Below are 21,218 nucleotides of genomic sequence, written 5' to 3' on the forward strand. Positions count from 1 at the left end.
TGTAATGCATTTTTTGGGAACCATCATTTTCGGCAGGATCTCCCAGCACACTCGGACATTGCGCCGGGCACCGGGGTGCAACCTAAAACACATCAGAGACCTATACAGCACAACCGCGAACGCCTACACAGTGGCTAAAATAAATATTATTATTCGCACTGAACGATCAGGCGACGGCTGTTGCGGACAGAGCAAACATGGGTCAGAGAGGCGAATAGCATAGATGCGACCGATATTTCTCAGAGCTACGATGTGGAATTTGCATTCGGTGCGCAAGGTGGATGGAACAATCGTCCCTCTCGAGGATTGAAGTGCCCTTCGTTTCATGGACTCGTACAAATGACACGCGCGCTCGGACAACTAGAATTCGCATCGAGAAATCGACAAACGAAAACCGACAGTAATTATCTGTTTATTTTGTTTAAGCATGCAGGAACACACCGCACTAACAAGAATGCAACATCAACTTTGGACGAGTTATTCAATTGCGTTTCGTACACTTACAGGCCTTTCAGTTCGTGATAAGATGTCGAACACGTGTGCTGTTACACACCAAGGCAATGAGGCCAGTTCAGTAAGCTAAAATAACATCTAGTGCTGGATATCCAAAGTTGCTTGTGCTATGTCATTGTTAAGGGCAAGGAGATTATATGATTTAGTCTATAACACCTCTGCTAAGCCTTCCTAAAATCCCCTCTACCGTAAAAAGGCATCTATAAAAGCAGGAATATCTACTGATAAGGCACACACTACATAATCCATGGAAAGTTCTCCCAAACAACTGTCATACGGTAACATTTTCATCATCATCATTTTCTTAATAACATACAAAGCCAATGCTGTGTGTGCATATACTTGTCATAAGTACATTGGACATAAAACTAAATTTAAGGAATACAATATATTTAATTGTGGCCAATGTAGAAGAATAAAAATGTTTCCATTGTTGATCACAAATGTTTTAAGTTCGCCAAAAGACATGCAATTATTATTCCTGGCAAAGTAAGCCTGAAAGGAATCAATGAGAATTTAACCCATTACACAGTTAACAGTTAGTAGATACAAATGGTAAAAAAAAAATCCACGCACACCCCTTTGTTTGAAATTGATATGTGATTATCTCAGGACATCACAGATACCACGCATATGATAGTGATGTCAAATAAAAAAAAAACCGTGTGAATATAAGGCTGTGGCCAATCCTGATTAATTTTGTTATTATTTCTCGAACGTGACTGAGAAAATAATAATAAATGATGGATATTAAAATGATTTAAACTGTTGTTTACGGAGGAACTCTCATTCACTATAGTCAATCTACCCCCCCCCACACACACTTATAACAGTTAAACGGTTGAATGTCTTATTTTACTTTACACACCGTCAATCCAAATTGTGCTGTCGAAATCTTGAAACTAATATGGCCATTCATCCTCTCATTCGGCACAGCCTCATGTCACACGTCGGGGAAAGAAAAAGATAAACAACAAAAAATCTTGGAAATTTTAAAATCGTGCCAGTGGAACGGCGGTTATTAAACTACAGTAAGTATGCAGAGGCCAATCTCCCCCCCCCCCTCTTGGCTCATGAGCATAGCGTTTGGGGACTTTTGTCCAGGGAATTTCGGTGCCCCCCCCCCCGCCGCTACTTCGCGGTTGGTGATCTGTACTGGGCGATTACTGAAATATACTGAAGACGTTTAAAAGAGAAAACAACAGGGTGTGCGACCGTCGCCCCATTTTCATAACGATCCTGGCCTCGCGAAAGCACAGGCAGTCCTCCCGACGTGAGCAGCCACTTTCTTTAATCTCACCGCCCTCCCCTCCCCCCCCCCCCCCGCGGTCATTCCGTTAGGGACAAGCTAGTACGTCTCCTTCTCGCGCACCACCTGCTCGCGCTCGCCCTGCCAGTTGGCGAGCTCCACGAACTTCTCCTCGGAGATGAGGCCGTTCTTGAACGCGTCGACGAGCCCCATCTCCTCGCCGTCGACCATGATGCGAACCTGCCGCTTGATCTTCTGCAGGCGGATCGTCTCGCGCTCGCGTAGACGGTTCTGCAGCTCAGCCACGAGCGTCACCTGCTGCGCCAGCATGGAGCTCAGCCCCGACATGCGGTTCTGGAGCTCCAGGAACTGGCGTGTGTGTGCGTGCGTGTGTGTAGAGGCGGAAGCAGAGATGGGGGGGGGGGGGGAGTTAAATACGAAGCAATAATAGAGCACTCGTTGGTGGGAGCATACCAACTGATTCTGTTAGAAATTAATGCTTTGTTTGCATGGAACAGCGTCCCCCCCTGTTATTCAGATGCTCTCACCAATAATATACGGGTATGCAGCAGTATATATTTTTGTTAACAAGCTTGACTTGGCTGATGAGACCGAAATGGTTGAAGCTGCCACACAATTTCTTACATGAGCGCAATGCAGCTGGGCAAGAATGGGATAAAAGGCCAATAGAGAGATGGACTGATATAATTTTTTAGTTTTTTCAAAATATGTGCAGACACAGAATAGAGTTCTGCTTACGTATGCTTTATTATTGTGGTAAAAAATGCAATACATGTAAAATGTATTTGACGAAATAAATATTCATTGACTTAATTTTGCTTTGGATTTTATTTTATCAAACCTGTAAACAGTGTTGAAACAAGTTAAAAGTGGAGTGGGCCGTAATAAAAATTCTCATTTACAGTCTGATAAAATAAAAGATATGATTCAAATAAAAATGGATATCAATTGTATTTGTTTATGAGATGTTTCCTTTGATAAAATATAATTTAGTTCACTGAAGTAAGCCATACTAGATGAGAAAATGTCATGCCTAAAACCGATCATCATATGTTCACATGATTTGAAAAAACGCCTGTGGAAAACATGTCTACACTGAATAACATGTTACTAATAATTTTAATTGTATTTTGTGATGTCTATTTAATGAAATATATGCTCTAAAAAATCAAGTTCCTGGTAAAGTTAATTGATGGTAAAAATGAAATAACAAATAAATAAACAAATCAGTTGCAATCTATCGTCAATTTTAAACACAACTGTTGCCAAGTTAACACAAAACCACATTAATCATCAGAAAGGTACAAAAAGCAACATCTTTAATTAATTAGATTGTTATTCGCAGTGCAGCTGCGTTTAGTCACTATATGACCCAAAATGTGTTATTGAATCATAATGTATTATGTGAGTTTGTATTTTTAAATTACAAAATTTCTCAGTTACGCGTCAATTTAATGTTATGAGTCCCTTGCAAAAAAATCTTACAGAAACGAGTCACGTCAATCACGATATTAAAATAAAAAAAACTACTAAAATATGACAGAAGAGAATACAAAAAATGGTCTTATCTCTTGGGAGATAATCAACACCTTTAAAGGAACTTGTTGAATATTAGTTATTCTATAGGATTTCCTTGCAAAGGCTCAGAGAGTATATAACTTATGTTGTTATATTGACATGAAGTACAAGAGACAATAAGTTTGGTTATTTCTGAATGCACACACAGCCAAAGAAAATATTAAGCCAATTAGGATATTAATTGTGATAACGCTTAACCTTGCTTTCTGTGAAGTAAATAACACAACCTATTTCACAAATCGCATATGACATAAAGATGTGAATTTATCATGCAATATAAACAGCACGCACATTATTGCATTGGTGTTGCTGTTGTTTGTAAATACACCCACAGAAAGCAGGGTTAGAAAAACAGGGGTTAAACTTGAATTGTAAGGGTACAGCAGATATGGAGCCAGGATTTCAACGTGGGGGGAAAAAAAACTGTGTATATCTTACTTCGTATCTGTTAGTCATAACAACACTTGAATAGTCATATTCTTTGGGTCTTTCGGTAAAGTCACGCAGATAGGTTCAAAGAAAATAAAAAAACAAAAACTACGACGTATCGATCACAAGACAAAGAGGTCGTCTTTGTGTTGCGATTGAAACGTCGTAGTTTTTGTTATTTTCTTTGTACCTATCTATGTGACTTTACCGAAAGACCCAAAGAATATGAATTCCTGCAGTCACGAAAGCTTTAAGTCAAGTTATAGACTAACAATTATATCACGCATGGGTTTCCACTGGAGGCCACCGAGATAATCCTGGATCCACAACTGCCCTTTTACTGTGAGTTAAAAAATAATAATCACACGTTAATAAAATGTAATGAATAAATGCCCACCTGACACGACAAGGTTTGTCTCAATTGCTCTTGCTAATGAAGAATAAAACAAAACCAGAACATTCAGCATTCTGTCGCCAACTCACGTTGCATCACCATTGTCAAGTCGAGCACTAAAAACAGGCCACGGCTCTCGTTGAAATTGACGCTGGGTGGATCAAGCGGAATTTTACAACGGGGTCCACACCTGCCTTCTGACTGACAACAGCCTTCAGTGTGGCCTGTTGTTGTTACCCGGTTTTACATTTGCCGTTGCATCGAATAAGTGCTGTTTATTCGAATCAAAGGTTCTTTGGAAAAACATTTTTCATAAAGATGAATGATAATGTATCTAAGTATCCTAACATAACACTTATCCAGATTATAAATGAATATAAATAGTGGAATAATTGGCATATTTTGGGGTGGTGGATGAGTTTTACATAGAAATAAGCTACCTGTGATGCTTTATAATCAGTACACATAATTCAATTGTATGGATGTATGTATGTTGAACTTCTTTCACACCGTACACAGCCAAGTGTGCTAATCGGAGGTGCGGGGGAAAGACAACAAACACAAAAAGTAGTTTTAAAGAAATTAGCTCATGTAGTGCTTGGGTCATTTATGTTTATTTTTAATGAGGGCCTTTTTTGTGAGTTTTAAGTCAAAATGAGCAATGCGTTATGTATTATAATCAGGGCACGACTGTAAGTAAATGACTGAAAATGAGAGAGACAACTGCATGTAGGCAAATTTAAACAGATTATTTAGTGATATTCCGTTGTGCACAAGCATGAATAACAAAAACTCACATTCATGAGTAATGCTACAGGCTTAAAAGGAAAATAATATATAATAAGAAATATACGTGCTTTGGGTTATTTATTTAATTTCAACACTGGCATTAAAACATTTAAATTGTTTATTCTTTAAATAGAATACAATTTTTCGTCTTCTTTTTTAGATGACATTTATAAATGGAATGAAAATTGACAAAAGACGAACAAATTCAATTAGCTTTTACGTACGCTAAACAAGGCAGCTGTATCTTCTTTGGTTCTTTCGGTAAAGTCACGTAGAATGAGAATAAAATAATAAAATAAAACAATAAAATTGTCAAAACGTTTGGGCCACAACACAAGCGGCCTTCTTGTGGCCGAAACGTCGTGAGAATTTTATTGTTTTATTTTATTATTTTATTCTCATTCTACGTGACTTTACCGAAAGAACCAAAGAAGATGAATCCTTGCAGTCACGAAAGCTTTAAATCAAAATTTAAGGCAGCTGTAGTCTAAAAAAGTGCTAAATTAGTTTCAAAGGAGAATTCACGCAAGCATTAATGTTAACGGATGTCAGTTTAGACATTTGGTAAAATAAATAAAATAACCCTGTATGATTTGTTAAATTAAACATAATAACCCCGTGCGTTCTGACTTTTGGGCCACCCTGTACAGAGTTTACATTTTAAGGTAGTTAATTTATTTTCTCTTTATTCTTGGTTCTACGTGAGTTAATTTATTTTCTCTTTATTCTTGGTTCTACGTGACTTTACCGAAAGAACCAATAATATGAATCCCTGCAGTCACGAAAGCTTTAAATCGAAATTTAGTTTTCTCTGTTTATTTTTTTAAGTGACTTGTTCACCTTTCCTCTAGTTTTAACTCCTACCGTGTTTTTTGTATTGTTTGTTGTTGCAACATTCTGACCCACCCCCACTGGACGTCTGTGAAAAAGAGCTTTATAGCTCATCGGATTCCTCCAGTACAAATAAAGATTCTGATTCTGTCTTGCACGAATATATTTTAAACAAAACAAGCCGAGCTAATTCTCCAACATTGCGTGGGAGATGTATGACCACCCTTTGCCGACTGTCACAAGAACAACAGCTATCGCCACTCAGTTTCAATTTCAAAGCGGTCGAGACGTGAAATAGCCTACGGAGAACCTCTTGCATTTCAAACCGGGTACGCACGCTCGACAGCAAGGGATTTACAACCGACCGTTAATGCATTGCGGACGGAAAAAAAAATCATCGCACTTCACATTTTGTTCGTATATAATTTCATCATAACAAATAATCCACATCCTATATCACAAGTTGGATATGAGCACATCCCTTAGGAGCAGGTGCAGCTGTGCTTATATCTGAAGTAGTGTGCTTGTATCAGAAGTTGCCATTTGCTTCCCACCCAACCAAGTGTGTTTTTTATATCAGAGCTGTTCCTACATTAGTAGTGCTTAAAAGTAGATTCTACTGTATATACCAGCAGGTAACAAAAACACGTGCTCTGACCTAGTACCATTTTAAAAGTGTGTTTTTGTGCAGTATATATGGACGGAAAATATAAAATGTAATCTATTAACCTGCAATTCATGGAGTTCTATTCTTCTGTTGATTGATTACAAAAATGGAAATCGTTACGTTTGATTTCAATAACAAAAATGTCGAAGAAAGTTACCCCCTTTCACCAAAATTCACCTTTAGATTGTGCAAGCCGCAATGGAACCGAAAAGCGTCCGTGCACTGCGTCTGAAGAGCAAGCCCCTCGCCACGTCCTTGCTGGCAGCTTGAGCCAAATAAGGCGAAGGTGCAGCCCTGAAATGTCTTTGCTCACGCCACTGCTGGTGGAAAGGCCTCGCACCGGAGCAGGGGTCTGCAACCTGCGACTCCAGAGCCCCTCGCACGCGGCTCTTTAAGGACCACCGTCTCGTGACGTTGTTTATTCAGGACCACTGTACTCACACTCCATTGCGGCTCTTGAAATGTTGCGTTTTGTACTGACTTCGAAAAAAATGGCCCTCCTCGTTATTTTGGTTGCCAACCCCGTGCACTCGAGGGAGCACTAGAGGGTATTTGGCCTACTCTTCCATGCTGACCAGATGCGTTGGAAGTGGTGGGAGCACCTAAACTTTACCCCACCATACCACGACCTGCCAATAAACTTAACTGCGGTGTACTCATTTACACTTCTGGACAGGCAGTCGCACGCATGCACGCATGTATGTTGAACTTCTTTCGCACCGTACGTAGCCAACCGTGATGATCAGTCAACTGCTGGGGCAAACACGTGGAACGGAACCGGGGAACAGAACCTTGACCTCTGAAATTGCAAGGCCAATGCGCTGACCATTACTCCATGGCAGATCCCCCACTCCATCTCCCCAGCGGACGCAGTCCTCTCGGACACGTCCCACTCCTTCGCTGCCATTCTTGACCATCGTCCATCATCCTTTTGATCAACGTGTCCTGCCCAAGCCCACTCACTTTCCTCGACAGTTCGGATGATGACATTCACCCGCGACAAATTCTCCAATGCGTGCGTGTTTCTCTTTCTGTCCCTCGGTGTATATCCAAGCGTGTGTGTGTATGCTACGTTGAACTTCTTTCGCACCGTACGTAGCCAACCGTGCTAAGCCCATGTGCATCTCTTCGCGTTTCTCTGAACACGTTTCAGTGTTTGCTCACAACAGACATTCAACTTTAAAATAAAGCTGCACGTACGTGCGTCCACAATATAAACAGGTGCCTTCACTGACGCGGCATAATTCGCAGGGTGATTTGATTGTAGTTCAGTGTCGGAGGTATCACTCACGTCCTGTTTGAAGCTTTCCATGGATGCTGTTTGCTGAGGAGGGAGGTTTGTATAGCTGGTCTCAATCTGACTTCTGTACTTAAGCAGCAGTGATTCGTAGTTCTGTGTTTTTACAAAAGGGACAAAAACACATCTTCAATTTCAAGACAACAAGACAATGTAAAACTATACAACAGACTTTTTGATTTAAAGCTTTTGTGACTGCAGGGATTCATATTCTTGGTTCTTTCGGTAAAGTCACGTAGAAAGGAAACAATAAAATATTTGTAATATTTGATTGTTTCCCTTCTACGTGACTTTACTGAAAGAACCAAGAATATACAACAGACGTTTTATTGCACATGCATATCGTTAGCAAACGTAACATTCAACCGCAACTGACGTAATACATCAATGATTGCATTTTAACCAGAGATGAAATTCCATATTTAATGTTGTGTATTTTTAGCACAAAGGTGAGGTCACAGATATAAATAATTTCCACGTTTTTTTAATTATAAATAATTTACCTTAATTGCCCCCGTCAACTCTTCTGAGTTCCTCTGGTAATCGCCGAGCTTCTGGGCGTTATTGGTTATTTCCATCCGGATTTTCTGTATCAATCACAATCACAAAAAAAACAGTTTTCAATCGTCATGTGTGTATGCTTCGTAACGTGTTTGTATGTATGTACGTTGATCTTCTTTCAGACCGTACTTAGCCACCTGTATTAATCGGAGGTGTTAGAACAAAAACAATGGCAAGTTGACACAGTACACAGACACAGATGCATTCCATTCACGTGGAAGGTGTGAGCAGTGTTTGGGTCACGCATTGGGGACATTCGGCAAATTCCTTATCAACGTGCTAACCATTGTGCAGCTGCGAATGAAGGCCTCCCCATAGCATGTCGCTCATTCAGGGTGCGTGACCAAACTTCACAAGGTGGGATCAGTGCCGGTTGGTGAAACGAGCATCCACGACTGGTTTGGGGTGCCACGGTGGCAAGATGTTAACTCCCTTACCTGGTATGTAGGTGGTCATGGGTTCAATCCCGACCCTGAAGCCTGCATATTTGGAGTTTGCGTGTCTCTCTCTCCCCGTGGTCGCGTGGATTTTTCTCTGGGTCCTCCGGTCTTACCCTCCACATTTAGAATCAACGTGCGTTTCAGAGTATTTTCCTGCTATAAAATTCCACGTGATAACCCACTTTGTTGAGCTACCAATTGTGGCCAAGTTTCTTCTGAAAATAACTACAGTAAAACCTTGGATTGCGAGTAACTTGGTCTGTGAGTGTTTTGCAAGACGAGCAAAATTTTTAAATACATTTTAACTTGATAAACGAGCGACATCTTGCAATACGAGTAGTACTTATATGCTTTGTCTGCCGAGCATCACGTGATCACAAATGAGCCGATGGTTCTTCTCTCTCTCTCGCTGCGGGATTGTGGGTAATCATCTCCCATGCTCGGTCTCAGTCGGCGTGCCTCACTCGTATAGTCAACATCCGTGGGAGCGTGCCTCACTCAAATGAGATTAGGGAGATGTGTAAAATGTGGGAAACAGTGCAACATTTTGTAGAAAAGCACCACCCGAATAAGGCTGTAGCAGTGCGAGCGATGAATCTGTTTAACGACAATGCAATGTCATATTTCCGCGAAATCCTCAAAAGGAGGCAAAAGCAAGTGTCATTGGATAGGTTCCTTGTTAAAGTCGCACAAAAAGAAAAAGATTCCAGTGAGCCAACAGATGGCAGTGATTCCGTTAGTGACAGTGAAAGTCGTCCTACACAATAACCCTCCTCCTCTCCTCTCTCTCGTCTCCCTCACAGCAGCCACGATTACATTTAATTAATAAATTTGATTACTTTATATTAATTTTAAATAATAAAAATATAAAAAGGAATTTTGTATTAATAATTTTTATATGAATATTTTTGGGTTGTGGAACGAATCATCTGAGTTTCCATTATTTCTTATGGGGAAATTCGCTTTGATATACGAGTGCTTTGGATTACAAACACGTTTCCGGAACGAATTATGCTCGCAATCCAAGGTTTTACTGTATATAGCTCAGTGGGCCTTCTCCCGTAAAAAAAAATAGTTTAGTTTATAGTTTAGTTCAGATATTACTCGTCATTGATATCTGCCGTGGCCAGGAATTAAACTCAGGTTGCGCTTTTATAAGTCCAGTAAAGGCTAAAATCTGAGTAACGTGACTTTTTTTGTATTATATATTCTTAGCTCTTTCGGTAAAGTCACGTTGAAGGAAAACAATAAGATATATATAAAACAATAAAAATTCTCACGACGTTTCGACCATAACACAAACGGTCGTCATCAGGTGTGTCGGTTCACATTAATTTATTTATTTTTTAACGGTGTATTTATTTATTTACTTCGTTCAACGTTCTCCACTAATGGGTCACACCAGTTTGGGTCCACAAGAAGCTCCTCGACACATTGAGCAAAGCATGTGTGTGGGACATCACGCCAGACAGCTCACGGTGCAATCCGCGAAAAAAACCACACACATTGGAGAGTTCCCCTGGACATCTGTGAAAAAGAGCTTTGTAACTCATGGGATTCCTCCAGTGTAAGTAAAAAATATATTACTTTGATGTGGATTGCACCCACCTCCAGCTGGCTGAGCAGCAGAGCGATTTCCTCATTGCTCTCCCCCTTGGCCTCTTGCAGCTTCTGCAGCTGTGAGGTGGCCTGGTCGAACCAGCTCATGAAGAATGTGCGCAGGTCAAAGTACTGCTGCATCAGCTGCCGTAGATTCTCCAGTTGCTGGACCCTTCGTCGGCAACACAAATCGTCGGGAAAACACAGAAACGTCAATGCGCATTGAATAGACTCAGCCGTATCGTGCCACGCAGTGGGGTGGCAGAGGGGCAGTACGATGAACTGCATTGTTGTACTGTGCTTTGACGCGCCCTCGTCTATGCTGATCACCTTCACCAAAGCGCATTGACCAGTCTGGTTGAAGTATGGTCAAATAATGCCCCCCACGATCTGATATCTGAGTTTATTCACGTAAATTTCCCCCTGTTATCCGTCCGTGGAAAAATGGATAATAGGATGAATTTTCAGCCACTTCTGGGCGACTGATCTTGTCTATGGGCAAGCACTGATAATGAGATGAATTATAGCGCCTCCGGGAGATTGTCTCCATGGTGACTCATTTACGGATAAAGTGCGGATAACAGGAAGAATCGACACACGGATGATAACACTTTCCGTGGATCAATTCAGATAACGGGAACGCAGATAAGAAGAGTGTTACTGAATATGAATAAACAGGGTGGGTTCCTACTTCACAGGTTTTCACGGTTGCGTGCATGCATGTATGTTGAACTTCTTTCGCACCGTACGTAGCCAACCATGCTAATCGGGTCCGTATCGTACGTCGATTGGCACACGTATGTCCGACGTTTCACTCCAGCGGTTCCGAACAAGCTCCCGGCCACTTGGGGGGTAAAAACGTCAGACACCGCGCCGAACAACCACGCGGCAACGACCCGAAATCGGAATCGGGCGAGGGCGGCGTCGCGCGCGTCGACATTTTGGGCCTGGGCGACGGCAAAGTTTTACCGCATCTTGCTGTGGCTGCCCACTCTGGCCCAGCGATCCAGCAGCTGTTGCACCCGCGCCTGGTGGGCGTCCAGGTTGGCGTCGCGCTCCCGGTGGGCGCTCGCCAGCCGATCGTTGGCGGCGCGCGTCGCCTGCAGCTGCTGCTCCAGCGCGGAGAACGCCTGCTGCTTCTGCTGCAACTCGGCCTGCCAGCGCTGGTGGGTGAGGCAAGAGGAGAGCCGTAAATGTGTGCGACGCTACGCTCTTTGTCCGGCTATGGCTCAAGGTGGGGGGGGGTTGGCAGCCTGCTGCTCCGGAGCCACGTGTGGCTCTTTAATAGACTGCGGCACGGCCTCTTGGAATTCGAACAAAAATAAAAACGGCTTTCCTTGATATTTTGGTTGCAGACCCCTGTCCATGGGAGTCCAGTTTACTATGAAAGTCCAGTTTACCATGGAAGTCCAGTTTACCATGGGAGTCCAGTTTGCCATGGAAGTCCAGTTCCCCATAGAAGTCCAGTTTACCATGGGAGTCAAGTTTACCGTGGGAGTCCAGTTTACCATGGGAGTCCAGTTTGCCATGGGAGTCCAATTTACCATGGGAGTCCAGTTTACCATGGGAGTCCAGTTTGCCATGGGAGTCCAGTTTGACATGGGAGTCCAATTTACCATGGGAGTCCAATTTACCATGGAAGTCCAGTTTGCCATGGAAGTCCAGTTTACCATGGGAGTCTAGTTTGCCATGGAAGTCCAGTTTACCATGGGAGTCCAGTTTACCATAGGAGTCCAGTTTACCATGGGAGTCCAGTTTACCATGGGAGTCCAGTTTACCATGGGAGTCCAGTTTACCATGGGACTCCAGTTTGCCATGGGAGTCCAGTTTGCCATGGAAGTCCAGTTTACCATGGGAGTCCAGTTTAATATGGAAGTCCAGTTTACATGGGAGTCCAGTTTACCACGGAAGTCCAGTTTACCACGGAAGTCCAGTTTACCATGGGAGTCCAGTTTACCATGGGAGTCCAGTTTACCATGGAAGTCCAGTTTGTCATGAAAGTCCAGTTTCCCATGGGAGTCCAGTTTGCCATGGAAGTCCAGTTTACCATGAAAGTCCAGATTACCATGGGAGTCCAGATTACCATGGGAGTCCAGTTTACCATGAACAGGGGTCGGGAATGCGGCTCAATCGGGACTGTTTCGTGAGGTTATTTATTAAGGACCACCGTCTCGTATTCACATGCATTGCAGCTCTTGAAATATTGTGTTTTTTTTACCGAATTCGAAAAGAATGGCTCTTCTTGTTGTTTTCGTTGCTGACTCCTGAGCTAGCTAGATACCTTCTGTAACAATGAACATTCATTTTGGTCAGTATAACAACAACAATTTATAGCACATGTAAAATATGGGTGCGGTACTTTGTTGTACACTCCGGTAAATTTAAATACAACATAAAGCGCAGAACCTGATAACAATTACCTAAATGTTCTTTTGCAGCAGGCTGATGCAATATACGGAAGTGTAAATTTCATCAATGCCTCCTATATTCCTGCATTGCCCTTGTAATTCTGTTGCAGTGGAATCACCCAGTTATTTTTTAAATATATGTCCTTAACTTTTTCCTACAAAAACACATTCAGGGAGTATGAAATAGGAGGAACGATAAATCTTACATTTTGTAGCTTCCTTTTTTCACGTGACATATTTTTCCCTACTCAATCATAAATGCAGTGAGCGAGTGGTCACCACATCGCGATGGTCACCACATCGCGCGCAAGTGCGCTTTTGCGGCCGTGTGGAGCTATGCACTTTTAAATCTAGATGGAAAACAAATTTCTTCTGAACTGTATTTTGTATTTAGTTCGTTGTCCTTCCCACGCACCTCCGATTAGCACGGTTGGCTACGTGCGTTACGAAATAAGTTCAACATACTTACAAAAACATAGACCGCTAGTGGCGGTAAGATTAGGATGAGTGCAGCTTTGCCCGGGATGTTACCTTGAGGTTGCTTATGAGGTTATCGATGCCCTTGATGTCCCCGGGCACAGAGGCTCCATCGCACAGCTTCGTCTCGTACTCCCGCACAATGTCTTCAGCTTGCTTGGTGCTCCTCACCAGCCCGTCCATGCTCTTCAGCCTAATCCACAGCAAGAGGCACAGGATCCACACCACAGGGTCAAAGCGACGTTCAGAAACCCTCTGTTATCCGTGAGGAACGGAGGTTGCCGCTTAATCAGATGTGCCGGTTATCCGAGAGTCATATTTATGGTTCACCCAATTTTTTTTTCAAGTACATGAAACTTTACAAGAAGGAAACTAAGCCCACATTTTCACTATGATATAAGAAATAATATACTCCTTTACAGAGGTGCTCACTGGTCAGCCGTGGGGACGTTTCGAGTACAGTAAACAGAAGTACAGTACTGCATACAGTAGTACAGTGATGTACACAGTAGTACAGTGATGTATACAGTCGTACAGTATTATATGTACGGACTTCCCTGAGCGCCACCATTCGGCAGCATCCAGAAGCTTCCGTAAACAAAGATCTATGATAAGGAATATTTGTATTGCCATCTAGGACAGATACCGGTGAATAGAGCAATCCGGATGGTAAAGTGACAGACAAATACAGCTCTCTGTTCTAATATTATTTAGTAAAGGTGATGTTAAAAGGTACCGCCCTGCCATCGTTTGCTGATGCCACTGCTGGTAGAGAGGCCTCGGCTCAAGGAAGCTCAAAGAGAATCCCTCTGGAGGGTACGGGAAATACTCTTCCACACCGGTCAGATGTCTTGAAATGGGTGGGAGTACCCACACTTTACCTCACCACACACGACCTGCCTATTGGCGATAACTTTGGTGCAGAGGGTCGGCAGCATGGACAGCCGTGGGAAGGGAATTAGAGACATTTAGCTCAACGGCAGAGAAGAAGCGACTTCCCACTAAGTAGAAGAAGGCCTTGGTTAAACATGCACGCTGTATACAACACGACCTTCGGATTTGTATCGCAGCTTGCTTGTTCATGCGGCGGATATTTGCCTACCGTGCGTGCTGCGCATATGCAGGTGTGTATCATACTCGTCCAATGCCATGGAGGAGTAGTTGTTGAGCAGTCCCATCCTCTGGTTGGCTCCCTGGAAGCTGGTTTGGAGGGTCGGTTGGGAGGCCACGATGCTGGCACTCTGCTGGTTGATGCGGCCCAGGTCACCCTGCAGCTTCACCACCTCTCCGTGCAATTTCTGCGTGGACAACACACGTGGCCGAAGGGACATTGAGTGGGGCCTACTTATCATCAACAACAACAATCGCCACTAATTTGTGGTGACGTCGCCACGGGGCCTGTACCAGTCCAAGTGCACTTTGAGGCCACGTGCAGTGTAGAAGTCTTGCTGACAGGAGATCACGGGACAGACCCAGGAGCCATGGGTTGACTGCATGAGATGACTGGCAGGTGCACTACCTGTTCACCCTGTGCCAACCTGCTGTATTTTAGCTGCCCGGTGCTCCACCCCTTGCTGTGCCCAGTAGCTTCCTTCACAAGCCTCCTCTATATCAAGCAGGGCCATACCTACTTTCTTCTAGGTATCAATCAATGGATTGAACATTTGGTGTTATCCTTATGTGACCTGTGTCGCACTGTGCGTTTACAAATCCAATTGTTTACAATCTGCATGTGTGCACGTGCACAAATTTGTCAATCCACTGATGGACAATGGCCTCACGAAGCACAGTGAGTCGTGGGGGATAAATAATTCCACCAGATTTCACTGCTCCGAGCGAGTAGGTGTTGGGTGTCAGAGTAATTGGTTCATGTCACGACTGCAGCCCACTGGAGATGCTACATTCTCTATAGTGTGAACAAAAGTGTTTTTTTGCATCGACTCATGATATTGAATTTTGGCGATTTGTTGAATCGTGAGTGCAACGCAGCTGTGCGTGAGAATTCTGTTATCGGGCAAATTAACCCATTCCCGTTCCGAGACGTCTAAAAGTTGCAGGGTGTGGGGTCCCGGTCACTGCTGCATCGTGGAACGCTCAAGCGGTTTACGTTAATTTTATTTAGAGAGGCATAGCGCCGTTGTTTGAAAGACATTGTACTCAATGCAGAGAACTGTAGCGACTTGACCGCACTCGATAATAGCTGACGCCAAACTGTGCCACACGTACTCCTGCATGGCCTTGTGGGAACCTTCGTACCAAAAATGTTATTTTATTTTAGTTTTTCTTCTGATTCCGTATACGTACGTCATCGAATGGAATCAGAAGAAAAAACGATGACGTACGAGTACGTCATTGGACATGTGCATCATCCTACAAGTACGTCATTGGAATGGGAAAGGTTTAAGGATATAAATTTCCAAGGATTGCAAAGATAGATGAGGATCTACCAGGCATCGCCAGATTGATCGTCGCATCGCTCCAGCGTGAGAGATAACGGCAGCTTTGAGGAGACCTTCATCCAGCAGGCGGCTGTATCATGGCTGATGACGGCCACGGTCATAATCATCATGATGATGATGATGACGACAATTTATATAATTACAAATATAAATAAATGCAGGACTTCTTCTCCCACGTACAAAAAAAAAGCTGTGACCATCGGAGGGATGGTCGACGGACACCGAGATTCCGCATCGTGCAGGGGAGGGGTTGGTGGGGGGGTGACCTGCTGCTGTCCAATGCGTTTGCTGTTGTCCTGCACGTGGTCACGCTCCAGCAGCGTGCGCAGAATGAGGGTGATCTCCCGCTCCAGATCCTCGACGCGCGGAGTGAACGTCTGCAACTGGGAATGCAGTCCGGCCATCGCGTTCTCCTGCTGGCTCTCTGAAGTGCGTGGGTGGGTGTGTGGGTGGGTGTGGGTGGGTGGGTAGGTTGGGTGGGGATTGGGCAGCAGAGAAAGAGACATACGGAAAATATTACGGAGCAGCACTGCATATTCTGGCTCGTGCCACTTCTGGCAGAAGGACCTCCACTAAGGGCGCTCTAGAGGGTAATGCTACGAATGGAACACATATATAGGGTGGGAAGGAAGCGCTACTAAAGTTAACAAACCATCTCAGCTGTAACACCTATGAATCTCAAGGCTTTTATAAAAGTGACCTCATGAAACCCTCTGTTATCTAGAATGTTAATGTTTCTTGATCATTCGTTTGATATTTTGGAGCATTTTGCATGCACCGCTCATGCTTTCGCACCTCTGATTAGCGCGGTATGTACGGTGTGAAATAAGTTGAATATACGTACATACGCACGTACAGAGCCATAACATTTGACTGAAAATAAACATTATAGGATTTCACAACCCTCCCGTGTGGTCGCATGAACCGCACGGTCATCCCCACACACGCAACCACCCCAGCTACACACGCAATGCCTCGCTTCAATCTCTGTTCACGGCGGAGAGCTCGTCATGTTTTACACCGTTGGCCCTCTCTGTGTCTATTCATGACAAAAACAATCCCCCCCCACCATCATCCCCCCCCCCGCCCGCTGCCCCCCATCTCTCTGTCAGAGGCGCTTGTAATGCCGCCCGGCCAGACTCTCGGCGAATACATTTTCACACTCGGCGCGTCTCAACGGGGCGCGGAGAAGCTCCAACGTGAGGGAGGCCTTTGTTCTTCCATCCATCGATTTCCCATCACACCAAGCGGCCATGCAGTCCAGTGGCAGCAGGGCTCACCTCAAACACTAAAAGTTCACCTGTTTAAGCAAGAATCCCTCCCTCCTTAGGTGCAAAAGTACATTATTAAAAGGCTTGCGGCCCTTCAGGAGATGATGGCGTCCAGCGCATGACGTTCTGAGTTCTTGCCCACGGGGACGCAAAGGGGCTACGTGACACCCTTCAGGACAAAGGGCGAATAAAGCGCCGGAATTCCACAAGCAGAGTGGAACGGACGCGCACCCTAGCTGAGCGAGTCGTGTACATTATCCCCATTCGGGTCAATCGCTCGGAAGCTAATATGGCTCTCTCTCGAGAAAAAAAATTCACCAACGAGAACCCGGGCCGGGCCGGCGATTGGTCCGTCATCACAGTGACAAAATAGGAGATGCGAGCGTTAACAGGCGAGTCGTCCTGAGATACTTGACACACGTCCCTAAGTCCACAACAGCAGCCGAGGAGTCGTGGTGGAACACTTGGCGGGCACAGTCGGCAGCCCAGACAGTGCCAACAATGAAAGCCAACATCCGACAGAAACGGAACTAAAAACGAAACTATTTTTTATTTTACCAGGTAAGGCCCACTGAGCTATATAGCTGTTTTTCAGAAGCGACCTTGGCCACAAATGATAACTCAATAAAGTGGCTTATCGTCACGTGGGAATTTATTGCAGCCAAATATTCCACACGCATGCTGATTATAAATGTGGAGGGAAAAACCGAAGGACCCGGAGAAAAATCCACACGCCCATAGGGAGAACTTGCAAACCACAATTATACAGCAGGCGTCAGGGCCGGGATCAAACTCACGCCCTCTTGTATACCAGACGAGGTCATTAACATCTCGCCCCCATGGCGCCGAACACTCGCGAGCACACGGCGCTTAAAGATACCCCCCCGGTACCTTTGGTGATTCTCTCCAGCAGCTCCTTGTAATACTTGCGGCAGGCCGTGACGTCTCTCTCGCTCTGCGCGTGGTCGGCCGCGTTGATGGAAGATCCGGCCTGCGCCTTGAAGCGGTTCAGCTCCCTGAAATGAGTCTCCATGCGCTCCAGGCCACTTTCCGTCTCCGTGCGTGGCGCCAATTTCACCTTACAGAGGGCATGTATCGCACACGCGTTGGCGAGGTTGGCCGTGAGCGAGTGGCAGAAGGATGACTGCCCAGTCAATAGAACCTGTCGGTGTGAAGATTCGTGGCCTACAGCTCTCCGATGTGTTTTCCACTTGGACCGCGCTGTTGTTCAGGCTTTCGCAATCAATATTATCCATAATAAAGGTTTTTTTTGTTTGGGTTAGAACCCGCCACCACCCGACACAGCCAATTAGTAAGGTTTGTCATGTAAACAAAAGGTGCCAATTAATTACTGCTTCAGCACACCGGTGTGTTGGAGAGAAAACCCAGAACTGATTGGCTGTGTCTGGTGGTGGTAGGTTTAACGGCATGTTTATATTTATGCGACCTAAACAAAAAAAACATTATTCTGGTTGTTCAGAATGCCTGACATTTCGCTCAAAATGCCGGGAGCTTCAGCTCGAGCTGACGAAAGTTTCAGCTCAGTTCCTAAAGGATTCACTCATCAAGTCAAGCAAAGCTATGGAGATCGTGCCGAACAGCCTGGAAACACAACGGAGAGCTAAACAGCAAGCCCGCGAACACCTAGGCAGTGGCAATCTCATTCTAATTCCACTGGGGTTCGCATAGCTGGAGGTCAATCATTCTCCTATGCTGCCCCCATTGTCTAGAACTCCCTCCAGTCATGAAATTCTGTCGACTCCCTTTCCCTCTTCAAGTCCAGGCGCAGAATCTTCCTGTATTCTTTTGCCTATAAATGGCTACTATATATACGAGAGTGCACAGTGAGCAAGACGTGTAATATTGGCATGAATCCATCAAGGAAAGCCTCGCTGAGATGGTCTTACACAGGTATGTTTGTCAAATTATGTTGTATGTATGTACGTTGAACTTCTTTCGCACCGTACATAGCCAACCGTGCTAATCAGAGGTGCGAAGGATTTCCTTTAAGGATTGCCTTTACGAAAGGCAAATCAATTAAATTGAGGGCTCTTATTCGGTCGTAATACTTGAGGTTCACATGGCCAAACTTAGGTACCTGTAGGATTTTATGGTTAAGAATGTATGCACGAGGGCGTATGGAGCCAGATTAAGACTCCATTAGGCAAATTTTCCAAGTTTTACTTTTTTCATGTTACATAAAGCAGTAGTTGCGAACGAGAGCATAGAAACAGAGCGTGACATTGAGCCTCACCGAATCCGTCGTCCAAGACTTGATGGTGTCTGTGTCTTGGCGCAGGCGCTGCCAGGCCGCCACGCTCTGCAGGTTGCCCTGCAGCGCGTTCCACAGTGTCCACACCTCCGCATAAAGCTGCTCCAGCCTGCGTGCACGGCCAACTTTTTAAAAACCGGCGCAAAGAAACCGCGTGGGCAGTTTACCGCTGGGTATTTACGTTCGGTCAAATCACCATGCAAAGGCGCCCGGTTTCGTCAGATCTCGTGAAGCTAAGCAGCGTTGAGCCGGGACAGTGTTCTGATGGGTGACCGCCGTTTACGACAGGTTGCTATAGGCTGCTGCGGGACAATCTGGTCGGTAGCAAAAGCCAGTGCAGCAAAGTTCAATGTGTATGTATACGCTCCCATGCCTACTGTATGCTCAATGTTTCCGCCAACCCACACTCACCAGCGTGGTGAGGTATGGTCACATAACTCAGCAGGATCCGCATAATGTGTGTGGTCCATACATATATATTTCGATTTAGTGTTGTCAAATTATTCAACTTCGGTTTAGAATTTTTGTTAACAGGGTAATTGTGTGCATTGTGAAGAAAACATTTCGATTTTAAACATAGACAATATTTGATTAACATCCGTAAGCATGCGATTACTACAATGTTAACACGACGCTGATCAGTGTTTGTTTGACGAATTACTCCCAGTGCCAATCAGGTACAAGGAACCATAACTTCACTGGAGGATCTCCGTTCTAACACACATTATCATTACAGCGCTTTGAAATGTAGAGGAGAGAAAGCAACATCCTTGCCTCTTAGCAGTTTCAGCATCAGATTGAGTTTTAGCCTTTCCAGACAGGTTGGAGACTTTCGCCTTGTACTCGGTAAACTTTGCCTTCTCCGACTGAGAAACAACAAGATTCAGAGTGAGGTTAATGCAGCGCACAGGTAAGAAGAATACAGTTAAAGACTACACATCAAAGAACATTCAGCACTGGTGAGACACAAGTTACCAAAGTTGATATTACACGTTGTCTTGGCCATCATAGTTTGTTACTAACAGCACACAACCTGGCAGCCTATACGGCTTTGCATCTTTATCTGTGTGCATGTTAATGTGAGCGATGCATATTAGTGGTGGCTATGGACGTGGCCTGTAATCCAGGACCGTAGAAGCGAGGGTTGGTAGATAGTACTGTGTTATGCAACTTCCCTACCGCTGGGAATCGAGGTGCCATACCCTGGCTCGCCAAGAGACGGCGGTACAGCAAAAAGGTGGATTCCACCTTTTCTGTCTGTATGGGACAGAGTATTCCCCCCTCGCACGTGTGGATTTTCTCTGGTTAATCTAGTTCCATCCCACATGAATTGACCAATAACACCTTAATACACGGAGGAGCGCAGAGCTTGGGTAATTGTTGACACCAGCTCATCATGTGGCCGCCTTCCCCACTCGTCTGTGGTTCCTTGCTCCTCTTGAGAGGTTCTCTCTCTGCGAGCTTGAGCTGATACTGTGTGGAACGTTACAGGTTTAAATAATAATAATAATTGTTATCATTAATGCGACGATACCTCAGCGTCCTCAGTCATAGTCTCTACGCGAGAGAAACTGCTCGACTTGTCCACAGAATACTTCTCCTTGATGGACTCCTGCAGGATCTTCAAAGTAATCTCAAGCTTGCCTGCCTCCTTAGCGAACTGAAATGACAATGCAACACACCCCCACCAGCATACTCGTACAGTGACCAGCCGATTCACACGATATCCGGCATTTAAAGCACAGGCAAGAGGCCACTGAGATAACACGTGTGTCTTTTTCAAGTGTACATTGAGGGAAAATACAGGCAAAAAAGGTGGCGTTTACAAAATGAAACCCATAAAATAGATTAATCGTGTTTAACGCCAACGACATCCAACTTACTGAACGTGGAAAGCAGTTCTAGATTTGAAGCTTTCGTGACTGCAAGGATTCATACTCCTTGGTTCTATTCGGTAAAGTCA

At 44.5% G+C, this 21,218-nt stretch overlaps 1 protein-coding gene across 2 annotated transcripts in view; it reads right to left on the minus strand.

The window, feature by feature from the left end:
- Positions 1 to 396: 396 nt before the first annotated feature.
- LOC116942725 (uncharacterized) overlaps positions 397 to 21,218 on the minus strand; it is a 109,192-nt gene continuing 88,370 nt past the window's right edge. The window contains exons 48-60 of one of the 2 annotated variants that reach the window (XM_032955010.2): positions 20,790 to 20,915; positions 20,030 to 20,121; positions 19,238 to 19,364; positions 17,875 to 18,061; positions 15,979 to 16,136; positions 14,391 to 14,551; positions 13,308 to 13,446; positions 11,338 to 11,531; positions 10,378 to 10,540; positions 8,272 to 8,355; positions 7,763 to 7,864; positions 4,188 to 4,220; positions 397 to 2,131 (exon numbers count right to left, since the gene is read on the minus strand). In XM_032955010.2, coding sequence (XP_032810901.1) covers positions 1,862 to 2,131; positions 4,188 to 4,220; positions 7,763 to 7,864; positions 8,272 to 8,355; positions 10,378 to 10,540; positions 11,338 to 11,531; positions 13,308 to 13,446; positions 14,391 to 14,551; positions 15,979 to 16,136; positions 17,875 to 18,061; positions 19,238 to 19,364; positions 20,030 to 20,121; positions 20,790 to 20,915 — 1,836 coding nt within the window. In that variant the 3' untranslated portion in view covers positions 397 to 1,861. The remainder of the gene's footprint in view (positions 2,132 to 4,187; positions 4,221 to 7,762; positions 7,865 to 8,271; positions 8,356 to 10,377; positions 10,541 to 11,337; positions 11,532 to 13,307; positions 13,447 to 14,390; positions 14,552 to 15,978; positions 16,137 to 17,874; positions 18,062 to 19,237; positions 19,365 to 20,029; positions 20,122 to 20,789; positions 20,916 to 21,218) is intronic. The other variant, XM_032955011.2, reaches the window with a different exon arrangement.

The sequence above is a fragment of the Petromyzon marinus genome, chromosome 15 (genome assembly GCF_048934315.1).
Source record: "Petromyzon marinus isolate PM22_M1 ecotype Great Lakes invasive population chromosome 15, UKy_Petmar_22M1.pri1.0, whole genome shotgun sequence".
Lineage (NCBI taxonomy): Eukaryota > Metazoa > Chordata > Hyperoartia > Petromyzontiformes > Petromyzontidae > Petromyzon > Petromyzon marinus.